The sequence below is a fragment of the Symphodus melops genome (assembly GCF_947650265.1).
Source record: "Symphodus melops genome assembly, chromosome: 20".
In the NCBI taxonomy this organism is placed as follows: domain Eukaryota; kingdom Metazoa; phylum Chordata; class Actinopteri; order Labriformes; family Labridae; genus Symphodus; species Symphodus melops.
The window spans coordinates 5,414,437-5,434,225 of NC_136710.1; the positions used below are offsets into that span (position 1 = coordinate 5,414,437).

At 41.3% G+C, this 19,789-nt stretch overlaps 2 protein-coding genes and 1 long non-coding RNA gene across 3 annotated transcripts in view; 2 read left to right on the top strand and 1 right to left on the bottom strand.

Annotated features, from left to right (window-relative positions):
- The first annotated feature begins 2,670 nt into the window (after nt 1–2,670).
- krcp (kelch repeat-containing protein) lies at nt 2,671–7,869 on the top strand. The gene is made up of 13 exons (XM_079370779.1): nt 2,671–2,921; nt 3,229–3,390; nt 3,556–3,637; nt 3,915–3,974; nt 4,518–4,755; nt 4,904–5,002; nt 5,163–5,294; nt 5,393–5,580; nt 5,666–5,862; nt 5,960–6,054; nt 6,485–6,539; nt 6,710–6,807; nt 7,051–7,869. Exons 1-13 carry the CDS (start codon nt 2,860–2,862, stop codon nt 7,293–7,295), a joined length of 1,713 nt encoding a protein of 570 aa, XP_079226905.1. The 5' UTR covers nt 2,671–2,859; the 3' UTR covers nt 7,296–7,869.
- On the bottom strand, nt 7,456–8,142 carry LOC306841115. The gene is made up of 2 exons (XR_013781434.1): nt 7,671–8,142; nt 7,456–7,637 (listed from the first exon to the last, which is right to left on the bottom strand). It is a non-coding gene; the product is annotated as an uncharacterized lncRNA (long non-coding RNA).
- A 3,405-nt stretch (nt 8,143–11,547) lies between these two features.
- mark2b (MAP/microtubule affinity-regulating kinase 2b) overlaps nt 11,548–19,789 on the top strand; it is a 44,033-nt gene continuing 35,791 nt past the window's right edge. The window contains 1 exon segment of the mRNA XM_079371331.1: nt 11,548–12,981. Coding sequence (XP_079227457.1) covers nt 12,931–12,981 — 51 coding nt within the window. The 5' untranslated portion in view covers nt 11,548–12,930.

The following is a 19,789-nucleotide window of genomic DNA, read 5'->3' on the forward strand; positions in this document are numbered from 1 at the left end:
CCATTAATAATCAGACTGATCATGAACGGGAGGTAGTTGAAAGTGAGGACAGCCTGGATGATGACGATGGTGTTGAATGCTTTCTTTTTTATGGAATTCATCTCCTTTTTAACCTTTGGCACATCGCTTCTAACTGTCTTCACTTTCCCTCCTTCTTTACGGCTGTTTCTCTCTTGTCTCCCCTCCTCACCCACAACTGGACTGCTTTTGTGAGTCTCCACTTTCTCCTCCCCGTTTATCTTTTTCTTCCTGTGCGCCATCACCATTTTGTCCCCTGGTGGAGTTTTTTTTAATTTCTTGAGAACAGACAGGCTGCAGAAGGTGTCGATGGCAAGAACAGGCGGGAAAATTACACATATGGTGATGGGGGACTGATTTAAAATACCATACGAAGCAAAGAGGATGTAAATGAACCAAGTGGCAACCAAACATCCCCATCTGTACTGATGCCCCTTAAACCTGAAAAAGCAACAAGAATGAATGAAAATGAATGAAACATGTTCACCACAAACAAACTTTTCAGAGGGCATATCAGAAATATGAACAAGCAAGTTGCAAGTAATGATGCATATTTGCAAGTTTGAATGCTAGCGATAACATTTTAACATTAAGACATTGTTTTTACGTATTAAAGGAGCATTCCACCCATTCGTTATCACAATATCAGCTTAAAACTTCAAAGACCTTTCTGACAAACTGAAATGCATTTTTATATGACTCTCCACTATTTATTCAGTATTCAGGTTTGCAAGACAGGCGTTAACCTATTGTCGGTCTTGCCAATCGAAGTCGACTTACAACACAGCCTGTAAACCTGCTTTCTTTTTATTTCTGGACTTGCTCAACATTACAAAAACTTTTTGTGTGCTTTTACCGTAGATAGTCAAAGGGTCGCACCACAGCCATGTACTTCTCCACACACACCAGACATTGGAGAAGGGGCTTCGTAATCATCATCGATGAGTTCAGGAATGATGTCACATCCAACACAGTGCTACTCTGCCACAGCAAGTGATTGACAAGGATTATCGGCAACATCACATAGAAGGCAACCTGAGTGAGCGCCACGTGGAAGGGGAAGAAGTCTGCAGGGAGGATACCAGCCACCTTTGACCTTTCAATTGAATCAAGATTAAGAAAGCTTTCATATAACTGGATGGAGAGACAGGACCAAAAAATTCAGTTTGAAAGAACTGGTTACAAGAATGACATTGTTTTCCAAAATGCCACAAATTTATAACGTTCCTTTTTGGCCTTAAAAGTTACAAATTAGTTGAACTCACTGAAATTACCTTTTCTTAAGGATGTGCCAGATGAGCCAGGTGTTTGAAGGGCAACCGACAATGAACTCAAAGCAGTAGGTAGTAAAGAGGATGATTAAGCCTGTCGAAGGTCCAGGAGTTAGACAGTCTGCCCAGAAATAATCTGAAGCTGAAGAGGATGCGTTTACAGTTCGGTTCATGATGCTGGAAAAAACAGGGAATTTACAACATTTTTTGTTATAGTCACTGGCATACACGAAGATGTATTATTTGTCACCTATATTTTGTCTTAAATCAAAAATTTTAGAGAGTATCGGAAGCAAACCTATCGGTGTGCAGCAAGGGTGGCGCTCTGACGACAGCTTGGTTCGTGTCAAATATTTTCCCAGTGTTTGAAGGTTCATTTAAAATCACCCCTGCTTTCATACACACTTTACATGAGGGATGTGATGTAGATTTACATAAGAAATGACACAAATCATACAAATTCAGAGCAATACCACAGGGTTGTTGCATAAACTGTACATGTTGGTTTTTTTTTCATTTTAAGGTACAACATAGATTTGCTCTTTGCCTAAAACAGGAGAGAACTGAAAACGATGAGATGCAATTTGTTTCCTCGAAGACACACTTGATCATGGGAGTAGCCGTCTGAAATGTGTGTGTGTGTGTGTGTGTGTGTGTGTGTGTGTGTGTGTGTGTGTGTGTGTGTGTGTGCACGTGTGTGTGAGAGAGGGATAGTCATGTACTGCTCTGGTATACTCTGCTATGTTTGTTACAATGTACTCTTTAATGCTGTTTGTGATAATTTCATTGTGACCTGCTGAAAGACTGTAGTGAACTAGCTCTATAAACTGACTGGGTACCATGCATCAAAAGGCATCAAAAGGTTTATTATTGTACATAGTCCCATTACAAAAACAAATAAATAATGAACAGAAATTGAGCTGTGTTACAATTTAAATAATAAATAAGATTCATGTTCATTACGTTAAGCTTTTTAACTTCTGTAAAGTAAGTAAGTAAAAGAGGTTTGTGGTGCGTACAGTTTTCATTCATCACTTTTTATTCCTCGATTATTCTGTTGTTTGGATTCTAGTTTGATGGATGTGAAATTGGGTCCGTAATGTATGGTGTACTGTACATTGTTGTTACTGTAACAGCCAGACGTTGATAATAAATAAAGTTTTTTTAAAAATGAAATTGAAATTGGTAACAAGTTCTTTTGAACGCAACTTGCACACATGTGCAGAATGCAGGGCTCTGATTGGTTTGCGCCTTGTCACCCAAAGTCTTCAGTGCTCGGTAGATAAACCAGCATATCCTGCATGGGTGGAGCTACATCTATGCTCTGATCTTGTCGACTCTTCTGACTCCGCCCGTACAGACACGCGTGGCGATTAAACACGCGCTCATGAGCCCTTTACCAGAAGTCGCGCGGAGTTTAGATTTTGTACACACACATATGGCGGGAGATGTTTGACTGACACGATATCGTTGTTTTTAATGTTGGAAACAAAGCCCCATATTTAAAACAAAAAAACTGGCACAAGGATAGCAGTGACGATTAACGCCGTCGCCTTGGAAACAAGTCACAATGGATGATTTCGGAGTTTTTGCGGTTTTTGGAGTACACGGTCCTGCTCAACGATTGCTGAGGTGATTTGAATTTACGATGGATATTTAAACAGTACCTGAAATATTCTGTCCAGCAAACCTCAATTTGTATCCTCATCATCTCTCTTAAATGTTATCGTTACAAAGTTAAAGTTGGTAACCAGTGCATGTCATAAACCTTTGTTTTATATGCTCCTGAATGGCGCCTTGTTATTCTCGGTTCTCTTCTTTTATTGTGAAACACGTTCAGTCAGACAGCTACTTTGTCACCTATTTTTTCTGAATATTATAGAAAAGCTATGTTACCGCCTTTTTTCCCCCTTTTCTTTTCCCTTTTACTTTTATTTAGTGGCGATGGGTCGTCGCGAGTTGCTGTTGCAGTTCCACCAAGTGTCCGCCAGGTGGTGCTGTTCAGCAGCGGACCGTGGGGAGAGAGGATCTGCGTCAACGCGGAGCTCAACGACGCTGACAAGATGCCCATAACGATTGGAAAACTCACTCCATATAACAAGTAGGCGTTTCTAGTTTTTTAGTCAGGTGCATATAGATGAGGTCTGAATTTATATTGTGAAGTTTCTTGTGTTTTGCGCATGTATTTACATCCACTGTCTATGACTCACCTTAGTATAGATATGATGATGTCATGAATAACACCCCCCCACCCCACCCACCACAGGTGCCTGTCATGGGAGCAGTGGGAAGAGGACACATGGACAGGCAGTGTCATACTGAATGTCTCCCTGGAAAGAGGAAGCCTGGTAAATATTGGTAGTAATAATAATTTGGGATTTGTATGAGAAATGCACCAGATGGGTTCATTTCTTTTCTCTCAATAAGTTGACAGACCACAAGACAATTATTTTAGAAATGTTCAAGAAAAAGCACGATGGCAGTTTTCAGTTTATTCTTAAATAATGACTATAAAATGGCCGCATATATGCATCATAAATAAAAACAAAATGATGTCATACAGCTAAAAATCTATGTGGCTATGAAAGGTATTCACAAGTCTTGTGTTTATTTTTCTTTCCTCAGGAAAAATCCGATTGGTCAGAACCAGAGCTCATCCTGGCCGTGACAGAATACACCCCGAAGGTAATTTATGTGGAATATATTTCGGTGTTTGAAGTTGAGTTGGCAGTGAGGACATCAAAATATCAAGACGGGCGTTTTGTAGTTTTGTTTGGCAGGAGACTTAAGACCCGCCTCCGCTCCAGCTCTCTGCCTGTCGTTATGTTGAGAGCATGGCGACATCACCCAGGCTTCATCCATTAACATTTAGAGTGTATGGTTTTGACCTGGTAGAGAGTAATGCAGAAACACATCAACATTGTGATACTTTGAATTAAGCTGCAGGCAAACAGCGAGGGGGATGTGTGGAGGTTAACAGGTGTTTTTTTATTTCTATGTTACAGATAAATACAGCTGTCTATGTTTAAAACAATATTTTATTACTACACATTTTCTAAGATGCCCCTCAGTAACAGAGCGCAATACTTAGGCCCAACAGGTTAGTGTTGCACCATTGCATTCTGGTCTTTTGAGGCGAATCTTAGAGGTGATATTGGCTGATCTTGTCAGCCTATGCTCGCCTGTTTCCTGAATGTTCAATGACAAGGAGAGTTTTGTCCCTCCCAGGACACCGTGGCTCCCCTCACAGCTCGGGAGCTCAATGGCAAGAGGAAGAGAGAGCGCGCGTCCGAGGGAGACGTCGGCGAGAACAAAGTGACCAAGAGAGGGGAGGAGGAGGAGGAGAACGCGTGTCCAAATGGGGGCGCAGTGGAGAAGACGACACCTGTGCGAAAGGGTAGAGGTCAAATCAAGGGCGGGCAGAAGCTGTTCAGTAGTGGAGAAACGACAAAAACCAAGGGAACGGGTGAGGGAGAAGTGTGACTTTTCTAGATCAGGAAGGATTAAATGAATGAAACATGTTTGGTGAAAGATCTTTAAGTGTGTTATCAAAGAGCTTTTTTTCCTGACTTGTGTGCTGTGTGTCTTCTCTAAAAATCTCCTCCTCTCAACAGCTAATGTAGCAGGAGAGACGCAGGGGATTGTGGGAAGAACGCCTCCTCAGAGTGCAGCCAGGACAAAGAGTCGGCAGGCCAAGACTCCCACACAAACGAGTGAGTTTGTACATTCACACACTAGACTATTTCAGATGTATCTTTTGTAATATCGATTTTGCTTTTCAGTCCCATGGCGAGTACTTCGATGTACCTCACCCTACCTGAGTTTACAGAATATTCTTGTCTGCCATGTTGAGTTTCTCATGTCTCCCTGCAGCCCCATTGGTCAGCCCGTCAGGTCGCTGGGGTCAGTCTCTGTGTGCTATCGATGCTCAGACGGCCATTCTGATTGGCGGGCAGGGCGCCAGGATGCAGTTCTGCAAAGACCCCATGTGGAAACTCTGCGCAGGTAAGTGAGGAATCTAGGATCTAGTTTGAGCAGGTTTTTGAGTCTTTTTTTCCCTGCGTCCATATCAGAGTGAGTGTTCTCGTCTCTCCGTCCCTCAGAGGACAAGTCCTGGGTTGCAGCTGAAACTCTGGCGGAGGGTCCAACACCAGAGGCCCGGATCGGACACACCGCCATCTACGACCCAGACTCCCGGAGGATATTTGTGTTTGGAGGCTCCAAGAACAAGAAATGGTTCAATGACGTTCACATTCTGGACACACAGAGCTGGAAGTGGACCATGGTGGAGGTGTGTAGGCCCCCACACACCTCTTCTCCATTATGCTCCTTGTCCACTTTCCTCACATCCTCCTCCCCTCTCTTGTGTGCCCTAGGCTCAAGGTAAGGTCCCTCCTCTCGCCTACCACAGCTGCAGTTTGTTCCGAGGGGAGCTGTTTGTGCTCGGAGGGGTGTTTCCTCGACCCAACCCGGAACCCGACGGCTGCAGTGACTCTCTGTACATCTTCGACCCCAACCTCTCCATTTGGTACCAGCCTATTGTAACTGGAGACATGCCCTCCCCTCGCTCAGGGTACGATGGTTTGATTGGAAAAAATAAATGAATATATATATAGTTTTTTTTAATACAAATCTAAGCACTCTAATCTGTCCTCTTCTCCTCCTTTCAGTCATTCTGCGTGTGTGATGCAGGAGAGGAAGATCTATGTGTTCGGTGGATGGGATACTCCTGTCTGCTACAATGACATGTACATGTTGGACCTGGGTGAGCTACACACTAATCTGCACGAATAGGAACTCCTGGGCTGAATCTCAATGACCTCCCTAAACCCTTAAGGACTCAAGTGACATCACCTTGAAAAGTGATTGAGTGCACGAGGATGACACAGCATGTTGACCATTTTCCCTTTTGTCCATATTAAGGCGTTCTGTTTACCTTTCCATTCTTGTGGCTTCCCCTGGGAAGTCTTATGTTCCATGTCACAATGCTAGGAACTATGGGTAATCCCCTCATGCTACATCATACATGCTCAAAAAGTCAGTGAGAGATCCCTCACACACTTAATGACTTGACACAAGGACAGCCTTAAGCATGTGGGGGGGGCGCGATGTTGAGATTGTGCCCCACACATGCTTACCTGATAGAGGTGTTACCACACGGCATTGAATGCATCGTTGATGTTTTTGTTTCACAGGTCTGATGGAGTTTTCTGCTGTTAAAACGACTGGGAAGGCCCCGTCTCCTCGAAGGTACGCAACGTAACACTCATGCACACATGCAGTCGTAGCGAACGCTGGACATCGAACAGATAATAAACGTGATCAGAGTCAATACCATAATGATTGATTTTTTGATGCTAAGTCTTACCTGCAGCACGTTTGTCGTCCTCCATCTTGATCGTTGTGTGTTTGTCTTCCAGTTGGCATGGGAGCGCTGTGCTCTCCGACACAAAGTTCCTGGTACACGGCGGTTACAACGGAAACAATGCACTCAGCGACACCTTCGTCTTTGATACAGGTGACAATAACACAGATGATCAGAGTCTTCACGTCTGCACACATGAAACAGATAAACATGAACATAAACGACCTCACATGAAGTCCAGACTACTAAAGGAATAAAATCACTTCTAAAAATGACTCTAAACATAAAACCCTTTTTTTGTCCCGTTAAGAAAATTCAACTTATCACCAAAAACTCCTCAATGTATCCACCTTTATTAACATCACTACGTTTTGTCGTCCGTGTCACTTTCTTCAGACACCAACAGCTGGACCGAGGTGACGCTGCCTCAGCTCGCCGTCCCAAGGGCGGGCCACTCCGTCATCGCCATGGAGATGGCCGCAAGCCCCCGTTTCTCAGCGGCGGAGGGTGAGGATGTGGACGAGAAGGCAACAGGAGCCGTCAGCAGAACCTTGCTGGTGTTCGGAGGCGGAGACAACGAGGGGAACTTCTACTCGGACCTGACGACTGTCGCTGTGGAGGAACTGCTCGCTGCTTCTTAAAGAGAGAGTGAGACACGTCGGGGAATCATCGCTCCCTGTCAGCATGGGAGGCTATTTCAACACCAGCACAGACTCTTATTTATATTCCTATACTTTGTCTTGTTTTAGACTTTCACATGTACTGTGGCAGCCTGGGCGTTTGGGATGTTCAATTTCAGTGTTTTGTTTTTTTTCTACTAAAGACGTCCTGTCTTCATTTCAGTAATATGAGAGCTTCTTTTCCCGTAGAAACTTTAAAGAAATCAGAATTCATATCCATAAATAACAAAGATCTTGATTTGAGTCATGAAAGCCATCACCCAGTGTGTTCTGTTCATGGTCGAAAGCTTTTGTAAAAGTTCACTTTTCGGATTGTCTTCACTTTTATGCTCCTACCTTTGAACACTTCAGACTTTCTTTTTGTACTGATTGTTGCTAAAGAAAAACTCTTTGTATGACTGCCGGTTACATCATGCTCAGAATCATGTTTTTATTTTATTTTGTCATTAACTCCAAACTGCTGATTGTGAACATTCATGTTCTTTTCCTGCACTCGACTTCTGTCTTTTATGAATAAACGTTTGTTGTTTTTCAACGCTGTCTTTAAGGCATTCACTTTTGAAATATAACTTAGTGCAGATCAGTAGTGACAATAAACCTCAGTTGGCCTTTGGCTTTAACAATGTCTACAATTTTCTGAGAAATGAACCCTTTATGAAGCTCTGAAGAGATGCCATTTACTGCAGAGAGACCCGTTAATAATGTCCCTGTTGGCACAGAAACTCGACGCTAACATGAGCTAACGTTTGTCCTGCACTGATCTTCTCCAAACAGTCAGAGCTACCTGGTCACATTTGAACCAAAGATGGAGCTGCTTTTGAGTTCAGTGTATTAATGTGTATAAACAGCAGTACATGAGATGAGTGTTTTCAGGTGTAGGAGGGACTTTACCTCATGAGGGTGTAACGTTTGAAGAGAGTGAATGCAGACATGAGCACCAACAGGGGACGGAGCCATAAAAGAAGACGGCCTCACTCATAAATGCAAATCAAGAAACCTTTCAAACATTAGATCAAACAATAAATCAGATAGAGGCCGGCTTCCATCCTTTCTGTGGCATGAACCTCATGCAAGGGAAACCCTGTTTAATTAAAAAAAAAAACAACCTCCAATCAAATGTAAATATGCCTGTTTCTACTCGTGCCCTGTACTTAATCAGATTTCAGCAGCAGTACATCATGTTACAGTCCTGGCACAGTCAGTCCGCCTGTGTCTGATGACTTCACTAATAGCGCTCATTCTGAGTGTCACCACCTACCAAACTGTTCAGGTGCATTAGCATTGCCCCCATTATTCTGTCAGTTCATGATTTAGGACATTCTGTTGTCAGTTCTTTTTTAAACAGCTGGTGTAATTCTTCAATGACAGCCCGACGTCCAAACTTTGTCTAACAACTGGTTCACTCAAACTGAAATCCCCGGTAACAGCTGCTTGGTTCATGCTCTAGTGCACTTAGATCATACATGTGACGGCCAGATTTTGGATGCTTTTTAAGTGGTTGTCACAGTAACCAAGATTTGCATTGCTGCCAGAGAGCGAGTGGAGCCGAGTTAGATTCTGCAAGAGATGATACCAAAATGCAAAAAGTCCCAAGGGACAGGCTGACAATGAAGTACCAACTGTCTGTTGATGATGTGTTTGGTTTGCCAGCCTGTTAAGAGAAAATTATTGGCTACACCAACAAAAACTGTTATTACTGCCTCGCTCTGGCTGATACATTTGGCACCTTGAAATAGGAGGCAGGAGATTAAAAAAAAGGTGGTTATGTGTTTGAATGTTCACCAAGTGACACTTAAAATATCCACAAATCAGAAGGCAATTAAGATGCTGCAGTTCAACCTCCTACTAAGAGTGTTGTTTCTTAGTCACACAATGGAAGTGTGGCTGCCAAGATCGTATTCTCATACAAATATTAACAGGACACGCAGGATAGATAGATAGATAGATAGATAGATAGATAGATAGATAGATAGATAGATAGATAGATAGATAGATAGATAGATAGATAGATAGATAGATAGATAGATAGATAGATAGATAGATAGATAGATGTTACCCTGTAATACAATCTCTCTTCCTGCAGATGGAGACACTTAAGCACATTTTCACAACAGCCCACTCTTACTCGGCTCATGTAAATCCCCCACCCCCTCAAAAAAAAAAAATACATTCAGTGAGTTCATGTGGCTATTAACATGACAGGTTGTGATATTTTCAGTGAAAGATTCACGTCACACAACCCTGCACAATGCATCTAACATCTGTCCTCAACGTCACAGTGGACATGCTCCAAAAGCCTTCAAAGAGAGGGATAGTCTCCCAAGGTAGTTTTTCTTTTTTTTTGGGATATGAATATGTTACAAGAAAGGCTGCAGTGATACATAAACAAGGCTGTTAACTGTATGGAAACATTTTTTTTGTGTGCTTAAAAACAGTGCTGCTCGGCTCCTGAGAACACTCTATCCATCATCAGGGATGTGATTTTTCCCTTGATTCATTGGGAAATCCTGCCAGTTGGATGCTTTCCCAGATATTAGTAAGAAGCCTCTTCATTTGCTGGTTTCTGTTTCTGGTTCCCTACTAACATCCTTGCATCGTGTGAATATTTTGATTTATTTTTTAATTTTGCATCACTCCTGGTTGACAGAGTTCAGACATCAATACTTGCAATCATACAGTAGATCTTCCCCACTCCATGGCTGTTGCTAAGTAACTTGAAAATGTCTACACCAGCTGTCAGCATCTCACACTCGCACTTATAGGTACATATTTACAAATGACTCTTTCACAGCTGCGATTGCAGTCAGGAACCAGAACTCAATCATGGCAACGTACAGTTTAGTTATTTGCAACAGCCGCAGACATATCTATGTAAAAATGGTGCACTAGGATAATAGGATAAATATATAACATCCACCAAATGTATTTAAAACCACGAAAGTGAGGGGGCATCTTATTAAGTAAGAAAAACCAGGACCTTCACCGTCAGAAAAGATCCTTTAAATTAAAGTTGGTATGCAGTGGCAATGTATGACATGACATATACCTTGGTTATTTGACAATGAAAGTTATGTTCACATCTGGTCCTGCTTTATTTCCACAGTTTATTTTTTGTCATGTTCATTTTCACCGTTCTATAATCATTTTAGATGTGTCAGTAATTATTGGTTTAAGGTTTTGAAGTTGTTTGAAGATGTCGGTGTAAGAAATAATGCAAACAAACACGAGTTAGTAGCCCTCTGCTTTCTATTCCGACATGACTTGTTTCAGATAAAATGTATGTCTGAAGTATACAAGGTGTAGAGGTAGGCGTGCAACAGGTAAAAGGATAAAGTGGATTTGACTTCATGGGGGAAAAATCATGCTGCGCCTGCGGGCACCTTACCTGTGACACCTGCAGAACTTTGTGAAAGAATATGGCCAAACGGTTAATTGACTTGAAGCTACTAAGGCACTTTTCTGACAACTTTGTGTGTTACAGACCGCAGGTCACACTTTGACACCACATTCACACACTGACGCTGCTATGTAAAGCGTCCATCAGCGTTAACTACTCACATTCATACACATTCACAAACAGAGGGAGCAATTTGGGACTCAGTGGCTTGTCTTTTTAAAAATGAGGATGTGTATGGGCTTTGTCACCAGGTTGTTAATAAGGACGATTTTCCCCCTAAAAAACACACACTTTGTTTCTTTTAATTGTATTCTGAGATCTGAAAAATAATTGCCACACATTGAAAATGCAGACTTACAGGATAAGATGTGTTCAAATGAACTTAATCACTTGCACCATCAGCCAATTTCACTAAAATAAACATGGATTTATACTGTTGTTTTGTGGGGGCATTGGACAGAAAGTTAAAACCAGACTATGTAAATACTGGGCTCACCGCTTTGAAACTATGGTGTATTTTAGTGGTAGCCTACATATGTCAAGTATTTATAAATAACTATGACATAGGGCGTATGAGGGGCAGCTTTAATTCAACTAAGAAGAGAACTATCTTTACTTTATTATCTTATTTAGTCTAGTATATATTAGTCGTTAATTACTTGTTTGTATTTTTAGTTAATCGATAATGTCTCATGTTTAAATTGCACAGAGAGAGCACAGTCTACTGAAGTTAAATTCCGTATGTGTTTAACACACCTGGCCAATAAAGCTGATTCTGATTCTCACAGAAATATGAAGACAATCACCTGGCACACCTGCCATTTGCCAACCACGATTGCGAACACCCAGTGAAGTGCTCGGAAAAGGCCGAGTACAGTCGAATACAGACACAAACTCCCCTCCCTCCCCAGATCGTCTCTTTCTCAGTCGTGGTGCAAGCAGCCATGTTGCTGCGAGCTTGTTCCGGTATCAGGGCGGCTGGAGGATCGTGCGCATAGACTGCAGCTCCTCTCCTCTGTGTGCACACGAGAGAACCGATACCGACCATGGATTTTACAACTTGATGATTCCCTTTTCTTTGTTGCAGTCGACTGGCCACGGGGAATAATAATAATAATAATAAAAAAAATAATAATAGAAGGAGCCGGAGGAGTCGGAGTATCGCCACACTGCACTGCAGCACTGCTGAACGACCTTATTCCGATCACGCATCATAAGGAAGAGCGCCGGTGATTTTTTTTTTTACGTGGGATTTTTTTGAGTTTTTTTTTTAAGTGTTGCTCTGTGGCAGTCATCGGAGGATAAAGCTAAACTAGCTAGCTTTGCTACGAGAGAGACGGAGAGAAAAAAACACGGAATTAGCTCGCTGCATTTGGCTAATATTTGTGCAAGAAGCTAGTGCGACAGATTAAAATCACCTTGTTCGCCTGCCATGTGACATTTCTACTTTTTTGTTTTTTAAAGGATATCATCTCGCTTTCTTAGTTTTGTTTTTTTTTCCTGTGATTTTTTTGGGGGGAAGGTCGAGACCTCGTCGGGGAATAACTTTGGCCCTGAAAGTTTGCACACTCCTGACTCGAAAGGAAGTGTCTTTTTTTTGAGTAAATTTTGACAAAAAGGGCGTCGAGGATACTTTATGAAAACAACCCTGGGAAACATTAGTTTTATTAAATTTCGACGACAAGTGGAGGCAAATTGAGACGTTTGTTAGCAATCCTTACAGGTTAGCATGCTAATTGAACCCTCTACTTGTTCAACACAGCCAACTTTTTCCCCTCAAGCTAGCCCTTGTAGCTAGCTAGTTAGCTTGCAAAAAAAAAAAAAAAACGTCACAACGTCAGTCTGGTAGTTTCCTCGTCTCCCGGACGACTTGATCAATTTGGGAGTGAATGTTTTCACATCTTATAACCTGAGCTATAAATAACTAAAACAGTTCTTTCATGCTTGTTGACAAACATGGGACGTGCGGTCGCTGCTGCTAGCTAGTTTCCAGCTAGCTGGCTAACTCGGCTAGCCGCTGATGTGGGATTCAACTTGTTGATTCACGGGGGCTGCTAGCTGGCTAGCAACTTGGACAATTTCGACTGTATCGTCATCTACACCGATTTTTTTTAAATGCACAAACGACACTGAAGAATCAGTATATTTACACTGTCCCTTCCCTGCCTGTTTTTGGAGACTTGAACTTTTTTTGCTAAAATGTCAACAAGGATCCCTCTGGTGCAAGTCATAGAAAATTCAACCGGGCAGGTAAGATCCAAGATTATTCTGCAGAATAATACTGTGTTAAAATCCCTCCCTCAAGACTTCATACTGTGGCAATGAACCCTTATGTTCTGGTTCTGTGGAGAGGCCCAGGTTGGCCTTCCTGGGTCTCTCTGTCTTTTCTCTGTCTCTGTTGTCTTTGCCACACAGCAGTGATTCACCAGCTTGCCTACGCACTCCTCACTCTTGGATTTCCCACTCCTTGCTGAATACGAAGAACACATTTAGGAGTCTGTTTAGTCTGTGTGTCAGGGCATGTCCTCCTACTTAACACTTCCTTGCTCTTTTTTTTTTTTACCTGTCCCAATAAAGACAACTTTTACAACCACTTCCAAATTTCTAAACACTTGAGGCTGGCCTTCTCCTCATACTAGCTGAACATGTTATATATATATTTTTAATTGTGATCTTCCAGGTCCATATAGTCAATGATAATACATATACTTCTGATTTAGCCATCTGTAATTGTACATACGTGGCCCGTGGTAAAGTGTCCCAGACTCAGTAAGCAGTACAAAAAGCGTGCAAAGATCCATTAGGCAACATCCAGCAACACAACAACTTTTTAAATATAGTAAAATAAGAACTTAGTAAACAAACATGTTGGGGTAAACCTCAATGACACATAATGCCCTCTACAGATGGAATATAAAAGGACACAAAACGCCACCTTAAATAAATGATGGTCATATTAACGTTACAAATGATATCCATCTTTTCAAAGTTCCTTGTTGCTTGTATCAAAGCAAAAGTAATCCTTTCTGTTTTAAATATATCATAGATTATGTCAAACCACTCCTACTCTAAGTTTTTCAAACAGGTTATTATTTAAGAGCACATATTAAGTTATTTCATAGAGACACATTTTAAAGCAGGGCTCAACTTTCGAAAAAATAAAACCAGTCACGAGCGACTTCAACTCCCATTATTTTTGTTATTTTTTGCAACATATATTAACAATATTATATGCTTACCTTTAATGAGATTTCTGACTCTGCATGCTGTTGACCCGGGCATTGTAATCTGGTTAGATAGATCCAAAGTAAGTAGATAGTTTGCTACGAGTGAGGTTTCGTTTATGCATAGAGTAGATTCTTTTTATTGTATTTTTTTATATTCTGGATTTTCTTGGCGAGCTACTTATTGATACTACCTTGTTGGAGACCCCTTTTTTTGGTGTATAGTGAATGTACTCAACTATCAAGTTGTTTGTTTACGATTTAACAAATATTCCCCAAGAAAGAAAACATGTTTTCTTACTTATGGCTGTCTTTAGTTGGATAATTGACCTTTTTATATGATAAAATGACATTTCTAAAGGATCTCTAATAAGAGACAACTCGTCATGTAGTTTTGTGCTAAAACTGTAAATGAGATAACATTTGTTTGATTAACAAATGAATATGTGTTGTGAATGTATATGTGCTCCTGAGCACCACCGAAACACAAATATATAAATTCACAACGTTGTCACAGTTTGATCACGTTTACTTTGAGGCTCTGCACATAGGAGATGATTAAAGACGCCTTCAAACAGCACACATCCTCTTTTGACCTAAAACTACTGACCTTTATCCTCAGGCTCGACGGCTCATGACCACAAGAGAAGTCTTACTTCATTTAAACACGCGTCAAAGCAAAGGGTTCAGGAGCCGGAGTAACAAAGGGTTTAATGTTTCCTGTTTTCATTCATGTTGGTAGTAAAACAGTTTGTTAGTGTACTTGAAGTTTAAAAGACAAAGAAACAACTTTCAAGTGCTCATTATTAGACGTCTGGAACAATAAAACCATTTCTTTCAAGAGTGCAATATCATGTAGACGTTTTCTTTTTTTAATCTCTACACTCTTTGTAATGATGAACTCCACAGAAGCTCACGTTTCCAATACAGACCATGACAAGCTGTATGAGTGTGTGATGTCAGGACATGTGGTTTCTATATTTGTGTTGCTCGAGTAACTATAGTAATGTGGATGTAGTTGTGGTGAGACTTGGTGTGAAAGATTATTTCAGATGTCGGTCAGTAGCTTTGAAGAGCAACGCAGCATAAAGACCCATCTCATGATACCTGACGGGTTATTACAGAAATACACAGTACAACACAAGTAAGATTTAAATATTACTGTCTGTCTATACTGCTGTAACCAAACAGTGTTGTAGTTGCCCAACCCTCGTGTGTCGCTGCACAGTCCACCAGACCTTAGACCTGCTCTTTACCAGCCAGCTGGGACACTCAAAGGTTAAAAGATTTAGTTTATCTTCACTCGTTGTACAAACAAAATGCTGACGGAAGTTGTGTGTTGATACCATGTTCCCCCTGCGTGTTGTGTGTGTGTGTGTGTGTGTCGCTTTGTCTCACGTCGGATCACTGAGTCCGTGAGACACCACAAGAAAGCAGATCGTCAGCTACATTGGTGTGAAGGTACACGCACACTCATGTGAGGGACGAATGCATATTCTTACATGGATACACACCCATACCTGCGACACAGGTCATAAACTGTATAGTTGATGATTACATAAGTCTTTGACTTTTACAGCCAGCCACTTGCCCGTCAGTATTAACCTGCTATAAGCAAACTCCTCATTGTGTTTTCATTGGACCATTTTGGCGATTCAAAGGACCAAAAAAATATATATTATATATTATATTCAACGCCACCTTATGCTGGCCATTCATGAACTGGAACACATACATGAGTAGAGTTCAGCATTGTTCAACAAGCTACAAGAAGACTGAGGGGAGATAAACAACGTGTGATAATGTTTCACAGTTGAACACTCAAGCTTGAGAAGAGTATAAAACCAAAGTACAGCACTTTGGTAATAAATAACACACACCCTAAACTTCAGGGACTGGCCTGCCCTGTACCCATGCAGCCTCATGTGGTGAAACGCTGTGGTGCCATTGTCGGCCTGATAGAACCCTTATACCTCCTACGACGCTGGGTAAGGATTTGAGGGGAGAAAGAAGAAAAGTTTGGGGTCATGGCAAGTCCTTAACTGGGTTTGTAGGCAAAGGGTCACAGATGGATCCTGCCACACACAAACGGTCTGGTTTTAAAGTCCATGTATAGAAAGCCCTCGGTGTCAGGTCTCAAGATACAGGACAAAATGGCACCGGACATGAAGGCAGGCTCAGTGTTGACACGACTGTCTCTGTTCCTTTCAGCTCCTCAGATGTATATTTTGACTCGGTTGAATGTGACAGGTCTGAAAGCAGATACTTTTTACACAACATAATGTTGGACCTGCAAAGAGATCTACCAGAGTGGAGAGGCAGGTTATTTTAATGTTTTACATTTTGGTAGCCTAATGGAGATTCACTTGACCAGGGATGGAAAGATTAAATGGCGAACCGAGCTGCAAGTAAATGTTTATAAGCGTCAGCAGGGGTCTGTGCAGTGAACGTTTGACTGGATAGTTTTGAAAGTGTAGAGAAGTGACTTGTGACATCTTCCTCACGATTTGAACAGCAGATACACTCAGTGGCAATAAACCAACATGTTACACAAGGTTGTTTTTTTTAATCTGGCTTTTGAGGAACTTAATGTCACTTCACATCATGAGACACCAGTTGAACTTTGAATTTGTACACAATACTCAGTTCAGTAATGGCACTTTAAAATACAATTAATCACATGTTTTGTCAATGAAGCTCTTCTTCCCATAAGGATAAGATTTTAAACACTTATTTTAGCAGATAAGTCGCAGATGTTGTATGTGTAACTTTTTGTGTGAACCTGTTTGCTGCAGGTCACTTCCCCACCACAGTCTCTTTATTGTCTGATTTCCTGTTTTACTGTGTTCCTTCTCTATTCATTGAGCCACTTGTGAAAAGATGGACCGATGCAGCCAGAAATACTGGTCTGCCTTTTCAATTGTTACTACATCCTCCATGTTATTGTTTGGGCAGCAGAGCAAACTGGATCCTCCCCATATGGAGGTGTGATGTGTTTGAACCATTCGTTTGTCCAAGTTATTGAACATTTAACGTCTGTAAAACTAAATTCCAGTCAGGACTTGTTTTAATGTTTGCATTAGGGTCATAATGATAATCTGTCGGGCCAAAAGGAAATAAACTAAGGCACAAGGAAATTAAACATAAACAGTGGCACTGATAACTTTCAATCTCAGTGGTCCAAAATATCCACAGGCGGTCATGTGACTGCCCCCCATATTCATGTTGTTTCTGGATGTACAGTATGTAATATACTGGGCTTTCTAAAGCCACAGGGACCACATTTTATTTTTACAATGAGATGAGTATCTTGAACCAGTATTTTTTTTGGTACATACAGTATATGAGATTGGTCAGTAGAGAAAGTACCAGACAACTTGTTGCTCTGAGCAGCGTTAACTTCAACGTTACATCTGATCGAACAATCAGGGCTCTCTATAAGATCCGGTGTGGTTCGAGAAGTGCTAACAAGCGGCTCTATGCGAATCTGTGCAAAGCTATAATCCTGCTTCTGCAGCTGAATCAAACTCAGCTCAGAGTTTTTATACATGACTGTTGGGTATAGTACCGGTCATGTATGTACTCGTTTAGATTACATGTAGCTGTATTTGGTGCTTGATATCAGACCCTGAGTGTAAGATAAAGTTGCTCCATATTGGGAGCATTATCTCATCGGAGATGTCATATGCCGTCCATTTGTGTCATGGAGGCTTTTTTTTTTCTTCTTCTGACCAAGCAGCACGGCCCAACAGAACACCAGCCGTCTGCTGAATGAGAAAGTAGTCCATTATTGATTTCCAATCAAAAGTATTGGACTAACAAGTTGGGACTTGGGTTTAATCAGCAGAATGTCACAGCGCTTTTGTGACCAGAGAAACTTAAAAATATTCAATGTTGTCTTTCAGCATTTGTTCACAACATGTCTTTATTTGTTGCATCAAATCCTAGAAGTATAGATAGAGTATTGATAGAATTCCCCTTTTGATAAGCAGCATCCGTATCAATATAAGTGTCATTAATATCTTGCAATAACAATCCCTGCAACCTGTGCTAGGATGTATATACATATCACTGCATACATTTTAAGATGGCACATTTGAGGAGCCTTGTTTGACTTTCCAACATTTGTCTTTAATTAAGGGCAGGTATAAAGTCCCTTCACTACCAAACACACACCAGAAATGATGGTTTAGGCATTTTAATTGAAGTAACCTTTTCATGATTGGTGAGGCGGCATTTAATTCTCCCAACAAGTGCACACTTACTGTCACTGTGAATTGCCCCACTTACCCTTCGAAATCAAGAAGCGGAAATTGGGATTGGATCTAAAGTGTGGTGGGATGAGAGCGCTGAAATATTTTATTGGAGCTCTTAAAGCCAGACAGGAATTAGAAAAATCAATCGACAGCTAATCCATACAAATACACCGGATGCTCAACAACTTTTAATGGATTCGTGCTCAGTGACTGTGCGCTTACGTAACCTGTGAGGTCTAGTACGTACTTGTTGAATACACTTCGGACAAATATTTTTTTTTTCTTTTTTAGGTCTGGCTTCTCATTTGGCAACCTGTTGGTCTGTTGAATTGTTGTTACTGGCAGGTGGATGTATTTGTGCAAATGCTGCTTTGATTGTCTGGACTTCTTTCAATGACTCAGTAGGCTGTTGAACTGGTTTGCCCTTCTGGGATTAATACATTTGTGTGAATCTGAATCCAATCAAAGCAACAACCATCAGTAAAAGAGGTGGGGAAAAAAGTCATTCATGTAAAAATCGAGATTCTTCTCTCTTGAGATTTTAAATGGATTCACAGCTTCCTTTTTAAAGGATTTTATTTCATTTTACTTCGCTCTCTAACTCGGTAGAATTCCAAATCATAATAATTCAAAATAGACCTTGAATCCATGGATCAATAAATTCCAGTGGTCTGATTTCCTCTGTTTGAGGTGTCTGTCTAGTCCAGTTTGACCTTTTTTATCCCGCTCCAGGACCGAGACAGCGACAGCTCCAGGTTTGAAATGGCAACAAAAGCTGAAGTAAAGACGGCTGAGCACAGTTTGGTGCGTTTCTTCTGACACCCTGGGAGTGTGAAAGAATCTCCCAGCAAGCTATAAAGCCGGAAATCCAATACAGATGAGTTAAAAGCACCGCATTACTTTATTAACAGAAGTGTGCTGATGAAGACCTTTTTTTTAAAATTATTTATTTATATATATTTTTTATTTCGTGTTCAGCCTTTTGCTCCACTTCATTCATGCTCTCCTTGAATGAGTCATCTAATAAGAAATCTATAGCACACATGCGCACTCGCACACATACACCCAGGAAACCATAAATTATCCCTCTGTCCTTACAGAACCAGTCGCTAGGCAGATGAAGAGAAAGACAAAGCTAGCCAGGGCCCTAGCAACAGAGAACCTGCTGCACACACACACACACACACACGCACGCACACACACACACACACACACACACACACACACACACACACACACACACACACACACACACACACACACACACACACACACACACACACACACACACACACACACACACACACACACACACACTGGATCCTTCACTCTTTAACATTCTCATTTGTTCTTGCCGGCGCTCACACATACTGGGAGTCTCTTCTTGTCCCATAGACACATGCAACGAGTTGTTAGTCACATGCAAATTCAGTTTGGATTGAATGAGTTTGTGTTAGTCATTTTTACCTGACGTTCCTGTGGAAAAATGACAGGAGGACAAGCAGGCGCTGCCAAGGTGTTTCACAAACAATGCAATGAAGTTCAGCTCTGTGTGTGTGTGTGTGTGTGTGTCTGTGT

What these genes read in the sequence shown, in the direction of transcription:
- krcp (XM_079370779.1), top strand. Translation starts at nt 2,860, where the DNA reads ATGGATGATTTCGGAGTTTTTGCGGTTTTTGGAGTACACGGTCCTGCT. An exon ending in TGACAGAATACACCCCGAAG is followed by an intron (nt 3,975 to 4,517) that starts GTAATTTATGTG and finishes TGTCCCTCCCAG; the next exon opens with GACACCGTGGCTCCCCTCAC. An exon ending in AAGGCCCCGTCTCCTCGAAG is followed by an intron (nt 6,540 to 6,709) that starts GTACGCAACGTA and finishes TTTGTCTTCCAG; the next exon opens with TTGGCATGGGAGCGCTGTGC.